The sequence below is a fragment of the Remersonia thermophila genome, chromosome 4 (genome assembly GCF_042764415.1).
Source record: "Remersonia thermophila strain ATCC 22073 chromosome 4, whole genome shotgun sequence".
Taxonomy (NCBI): Eukaryota; Fungi; Ascomycota; class Sordariomycetes; order Sordariales; family Chaetomiaceae; genus Remersonia; species Remersonia thermophila.
The window spans coordinates 1388765-1395357 of NC_092220.1; the positions used below are offsets into that span (position 1 = coordinate 1388765).

A 6593-nucleotide genomic window follows, 5' to 3' on the forward strand; every position below is an offset into this window, starting at 1 on the left:
CTGGTGGAAATAAACAGAAGTCTGTAATGAGATCAAGCATACCTTGGTGGCATTATTTTGCCAGGCTTTACTGTAACTAGCTGGCTAATAGATAGGTTCAATGTTTTCTTGTTCAGCCTTTGGATTAGGTACCAGCTTGACATATACAGATACCACCTACTGCGTGGATGTAGATGCTGGGGGGGGTATCTCGAGGTACGTTGCTTCATTACATCGGTAGGATATCACTATATCATTAGAAGACTAAGACACTGTCCTTGTATCGTTTTGCCAAGGAAGATCAGAAGTCTCCTTGATCTTCGTACCATCCCGTTTCTCTCCAACATGGACGTCGTATAAGCCCCTCAGACTCTCGGCAGGATCCCCATGGAACAGCCAAAGACGTCAAAACACGAGTTGATTCATGGCTGTCTTAGCAAAGACTTTCCTACATTATAAAAGAGTCGTACATGCACTGGACTTCCTGGAACGTTGTGACACGTACTAACGTTATAGCAACGTCCATCTCATTGGGAGCAGCAAAAGCCGGTTGTTGACCATCCAAGTGGAGAATCACGATATCCGAGCAGAAACAATGGAACTGGGGTACAGGTAGGGTGGGTACAGGTACCGTTTGCCGAGCAAGGTTGTGAAATCATAACGAACCCCTTCCCATCGTAGCGGGTTTCACAGCCGTGATTTATAAGCCTTGCGCAGCGATCGTCAACGCCGAGTGTACCGGCCCCTGAATGACCCCCACACGCCATCCATTACAAAGCACAAGGCGTGATCCACCCATCCCCCGGTATTGCGTCAAAAAGGCCCGAGCCGGCACATAAAAAGTGAGCCTTGGTCGCCGGAACGGCTCTTGATCGTAGACAAAGCCAGTCCTTGGGTAAGACGCCATCTTGAGCCTCATAAGAGCCTCTCTCACCTTCAACCCTTCCTCTCTCGGCCAAGGGCGCCGATTTCACCACCACCGCCACCACCACCACCACCACTGGGTAAAAGGTACTACCAATCCTGATTTCACCATGGCGACCGAAAACCCCTCCAAGCTCTTCCAGCCCCTCCCCCTCACGCGCAACATCACGCTTGGCCACCGCCTCGCCCTGGCCCCGCTCACCCGCTACCGCGCCTCCGACTCCCACGTCCCCACCATCCCTCTCATGTCCACCTACTACGCCCAGCGCGCCCGATCCCTGCCCGGCACGCTGCTCGTCACCGAGGCCACCTTCATCTCGCGCGAGGCGGGCGGCTACGACAACGTCCCCGGCATCTGGACCTCGGAGCAGGCGGCCGCGTGGAGGCGGGTGACGGACGCGGTGCACGCCGAGGGCGGCTACATCTTTGTGCAGCTGTGGAGCCTCGGGCGGGCCGCCAACGCCGAGGTGGCCCGCAAGGAGGGCTTCGAGGTGCACAGCGCGAGCGCCGTGCCCCTGCCCGACGACCCCGCGGCGCCGGTGCCCCGGGAGATGACGGCCGACGAGATCCGCGCGCGGGTCGGCCAGTACGCGGCCGCCGCGAGGCTCGCCGTCGAGGAGGCCGGGTTCGACGGCGTCGAGATCCACGGCGCCAACGGCTACCTCATCGACCAGTTCCTGCAGGACACGTGCAACAGGCGCGCCGACGAGTACGGCGGGAGCGTCGAGAACCGGGCGAGGTTCGCGCTCGAGGTGGTGCGGGCCGTGGTCGACGCCGTCGGGCCCGAGAGGACGGGCATCCGGCTGAGCCCGTGGAGCCGCTTCCAGGGCATGCGGATGGACGATCCGGTGCCGACCTTTTCGTACCTGATCCGCGAGCTCAACGCCTTTGGGCTGGCGTATCTGCATCTCATCCGGGAGAGGACGGAGCTGGGCCACGAGGCGCAGCAGGGCTGGGAGAGGAGCCTGGACTTTGCCGTGAGGCTGTTTGACGGGCCGCTGCTGATCGCGGGCGGGCTGACGCCGGAGGAGGCCAAGGGGGTCGTGGATGAGCAGTACAAGGACAAGAAGGTCGTGGCCGTGTTTGGGAGGTACTGGATCTCGACGCCGGATCTGCCGTTTAGGATCCGCGAGGGCATCGAGCTGAACCAGTACGACCGGTCGACCTTCTTCGTCCCCAAGTCGCCCGTGGGGTACATTGATCAGCCGTTTAGCAAGGAGTTTGAGGCGCTGCATGGGCCGCAGCTGGAGGCGTCGAACTAGCGGCAGGATACTCGGAGCGAGGATATATACATACCCCTTGTTGCGTAGAAGATATAGAGAGTGCGGAGAGGGCGTTCGGATGGTGTCGCGAGTCATAGCACCGTACAGCAAAGCTTGCTCTTGTTTCTCTGGTGTTTTGTCGCATGCTTACTTTCCTCCTACATCCAAGCCGCGAAGTCATCTCGTCCTGTTATCTGCCGTCGCTGAAGGACAACACCCGGGCCCATGGAGGGGTTGCACCACCTCCTTGCACACCTCCCACCCCAACGGTACAATGCCGTGTGGTTTGCCTTGGACTTGGGTTCTGAAGCCATCTTCAAGGCTCTGCCGGCTGCCAAAACGTGGCCTGGCTACATTAGCGTAAATACGATACCGAGGCGTCGGGAATGATGTCGTCGTCTGGCCGGCACGTTGGGCGCCGCTAATATCGCATGCACGAGGTCCGGCCGGGGGAATTGGGCTGACACGGGTGAACGTCTTCTCCAAGCCGGCATTGACATGGGGCGGGGGGAGAGCCGCAATTGATGTAGTACAACATCAAGGACGATCCACGGTTCGGCTGTCCAACCTGACGCTGCAATGTCCGGTGCAGAGACGTGTTGGGCTACACGCCGCGGTATGATGGTCCGGGTCAGGAGCTTCTCCAGCACAGGACACCCGCATTGTGCCGGACCGATGAAAGTTCGTCGATGAGCATCCAAGTGCTATATTATCTCCGCAACTCCGAGTCCCCTTTTGTTTCCCTATGACGCTCCTTGCTTTTGACTGACCGACCAACTCGATCACTCCGCGCCTTACGTCCTGTGTGGACTGTGTGTTCCCTTTGTCGCGGCTGGCCGCTGTATTTCACTTGTGATACCTCCCCCCCCCCCCTCCCTTGAAATATTTATATACATTTACATCGTTACCATGCAGACCAAGCACCTTGTGGCCGAGGTATCGCGACGGCAGGGGTTTGCGACGGGAGCTTTGTCGCGCAGGTCTGAAAAGGCGGGAGGGGGTAGGGAGGGTCGAACTGGGCCGACCTCGGTTGGGATGGAGTTTTGATCTTCTTTTACTCCTACGGCTGCTCACCCGCACCAGATTGCTTCCGGTAGTCCAATGAGATTTTGGATGGCATGTACTAGGAAGCTTGGGTTCGCGCGGTAAGGAGAAAGGGGGCTCAGGTGGCAGACGGAGGGGCTGCTGCCATGCACAAGACCATCATCGGCTACGTCATCTCAAGAGAACAACCTCCCCTTGCACTCTGTATTTGTCCGAACCGATCTTTGTCCCATCCGTCGGTTCCGTTTCATCCATGAGATGGTTGTGGTTGGTTGCGGTTTGTTGTTTGCTATTCTTACCCTTCTCCAAACACACAAAACGCACAAAACACCAAGGAGCCCTATGAGAATTTTGATCATCTTGATATATATTAACTATGTAATCTAAACATGAATGCCCACTTCAAGCGTTGGGGGAGGTAAGAGGCACCGCCGCCGCTTCCATCAACGTTGCGCCGCGCGACGTCGTCGTCGTCCCCAGCAGCCCGGTCCAAACAACGCCCACCGACCCGAACAAAGCAAGTACCCGGCCTTGATCCTGGTGGAGGTGGTAAGGGAAAGGGGGGGAGGAGGAGGGTAGGGGAATATGTACAAAGAAAAGGACAGAAGGGGTTGTTGATGCATGCAAGGTAAGGTAACCAAGAGAAAACCAAAAAAAGACCATCCATCTTCGTCGACGCTACCGGCCCATCGCGCCCCCTCCATGCACGCCGCCGCGCCGAATCCCAAAGTCATTCGTCGTCGTTTGTCGATCGATCGAGCCATCGAACCCATTTTCTCCTTCCAGCCCTGTTGGTCGTGACGCCGCGACGCCTCTAAGGATTTGTCCCTTTTATTTCTCATGATGGGGGAGGGGAGAAGAAGGAACCCGCCGAGTCTTGCGTGGCTCGCTCAAAAAACTCCATGGACTCCAAAGGATTGTTGTGTGTGTGTGTGTATGTGTGTTTGTGCATGTGTGTGGGTGTGAGAGTGTGGTGTGGGTGTGTGGTGTTTTCCAGGGTCATCATGAAAACCACCCCGACTTCTTCTCCTTTTTCTCCTCGGCCTGCTTCTTGGCCTCCTCCTCCTTCTTCTTGGCCGCGTCTTCCTGCTGCCTCTTCTTTTCCTCCTCCTCCTTCTGCTTGCGCTGCCTCTCCTCCTCCTGCTTGCGCCTCCTCTCAGCCTCCTCGCGCTGCTTGCGCTGCTTCTCCTCCTCCTGCTTGCGCTTCCGCTCGGCCTCCTCGCGCTCGCGCTTCTTCTGCTCAATGATCTTCTTCTGCTCCTCCTGGGACAGCTTGCTGAAGGCCTCGACGTTCTTGTCCCACGCGTGGATGCAGTCGTCGTTCCAGTTGCAACGCTCAACCTCGCCGTACGCCGGGTGGCTGTAGCGCGGGTGACGGCTGGGCCAGTTGGAGGCGTGGTAGTGGTGGCGGACGAGGGCGGCGCGCGAGTCGTGGTTGCCCGAGTCGGAGTGGCCCTGGCCGGCGGCGAAGGCCTCGACGGTCAGCACGAGGACGCGGCTGACGACCTTCGACTCGCGCAGGTCGTGGAACAGGTCCCAGTCGATGCGCAGGTTGGGGTCCTCCTTGTGCAGCTCCATCTCGGCCATGATGGCCTCGGTGAAGGCGGAGGGGCCGGTGCCGGAGATGATCTGGTCGAAATCGAGGTCGACCTGGGCCAGGGGCACGCCCTGCTCCTTGGCGACGCCGTTGAGCCACGACATGATGCGCTCGATCAGACGCATCATGACGGGCAGCTGGGGCTTGCACATGAAGGTCCACTGGCAAAAGGAGCGCGACTTAGGGCCCAGGATGGGGTGGTCCTTCCAGTCGGGCTCGTCGATCTCGACGCCGATGACCATGTCGATGTCCTTCTCGTTGTAGCGGTCCGGGATGAACTTGGACACGGGCTTAAGGGCCTCGACGTCGATGTCGGCGTAGACGCCGCCCTCGGCGTACATGATGAGGTAGCGGAGCATGTCGGCCTTGACGATGGCGGCCTTGACGTCGCGGTAGAAGTTGACAATGTCCGGACGGTTGAAGCCGTTGGGGCCAAAGTGCCACTCGACGTAGCGCAGGTCGTTGTCGTCGGTCAGCACCTCGTAGCGGTAGCCGGGGTTCTTGGCCAGCCAGGTGCGGGCCGTGTTGAGGTCACGCTCCTCGAAGCGCAGCGGGCTGACCTTCCACGTCTGCCAGATCTTGCGGGGGAACTCGGGCCGGACGGCGGGCGGCTGGGTCACGCGACCCACGGCGGGCAGCGGGGTGCGGTGGTTGGACTGGAAGATGTTGAGGTTGAAGACGAAGAGGATCAGGCAAGCGGCGGCGAGGTAGACCGGGAGAGCCCGCCGGAACTGGGTGGGCAACCGGTTCCGGAACTGAGCCGCCGTGGCCGCCAGGGACGGCGCCCCCAACGGCGTGCCGAGTTTGGCAACCATGCCGGGCAGCGAAGTCGACAAAGAAAAAAAAAGGTCGATTAGAGCAAGATGTTGCTGCTGCTGCTATTATTACTCTTGCTAAGGGGGATGTAACTGTCTGTCGTTTTCGTTGTCGTTTCTCGTGGGTTTTGCTGGCCTTCAGGCGCGGGTGGTGCCCCTGAGTGAAAAAGCGAGCGGCATCAACTTTCTTGATGGGAAAGAGAAAGCAAAAAAAAAAAAAATTAGACTAACGTTACGGGGACAACGTTGAGCAAGAAACGAAGGGCATAAAGAAGAGAAAAGGACTCGGAGAAAGAGGGGGAGCTCCCGTCGATTCGCAATGCTCTTCTGGGTGGTTGAAGAGATCAGGAATAAAAAAGGGGGGGTGTGAGGTGAGATAGGAGAAGAAGAAGAGGAAGAGTAGCGGTAGGTAGAAAAGAGAGAAGGGCGAGAGAAAAGAGAGGGCCAAGACCATGTCGAGCCCCCCCCCCCCCCCGTCTCCGGCAATGGGGAGCCCCCTAAAAGTAAAATCTACCCACCTCCAAGTAGCGGGCCTGTTCGGACCTGTTCGAGCCTGTTCCCTCGCCGACCCGCTCCTCTCGACCATCGTTATTGGTCCGGTCCCTTGCCATTTCGGGGGCTGTGGGGGGTGGGAAGAGGGAGGCCATGCGCCCCGTTTTCCACTTGGTGATGGAAGCTAGGGGGGGGGGGGGGGGGGGGGTGTGTGCAAACAGCAGCAGTGACAAGGACAGACAACGCAATGCGGTCACGACACGGTAGGATGAAAATAGAGAAAGTCAAAGAACACACACTTGTATGTACACTCGCACACGGTGGGCGGCTTTGTCGTGGTGTTTCGTGTTCCACGATGAGCCGTGTTCAGCAGTCCTCGACTCCCACGCAGCCCTCGTATCCCCCCCTTCAGCTGTCGTCGTCTTCCATCCTTCTTTGAGTACAAAACACGCGCTTCTTTTTGGATCTCTTTTTTTTCCC

At 58.5% G+C, this 6593-nt stretch overlaps 2 protein-coding genes across 2 annotated transcripts; one reads left to right on the forward strand and one right to left on the reverse strand.

Moving 5' to 3' along the window:
• Positions 1 to 1013: 1013 nt before the first annotated feature.
• Positions 1014 to 2165, forward strand: VTJ83DRAFT_4518 (uncharacterized protein; the record flags this gene model as incomplete). The annotated part of the gene is made up of 1 exon (XM_071011016.1): positions 1014 to 2165. One exon carries the CDS (start codon positions 1014 to 1016, stop codon positions 2163 to 2165), a length of 1152 nt encoding a protein of 383 aa, XP_070865968.1.
• A 2046-nt stretch (positions 2166 to 4211) lies between these two features.
• VTJ83DRAFT_4519 (uncharacterized protein) lies at positions 4212 to 5621 on the reverse strand (the record flags this gene model as incomplete). Its single annotated transcript, XM_071011017.1, has 1 exon — positions 4212 to 5621. The coding sequence occupies one exon, from the start codon at positions 5619 to 5621 to the stop codon at positions 4212 to 4214; it is 1410 nt and encodes a 469-aa protein (XP_070865969.1).
• Between the last annotated feature and the right edge of the window lie 972 nt (positions 5622 to 6593).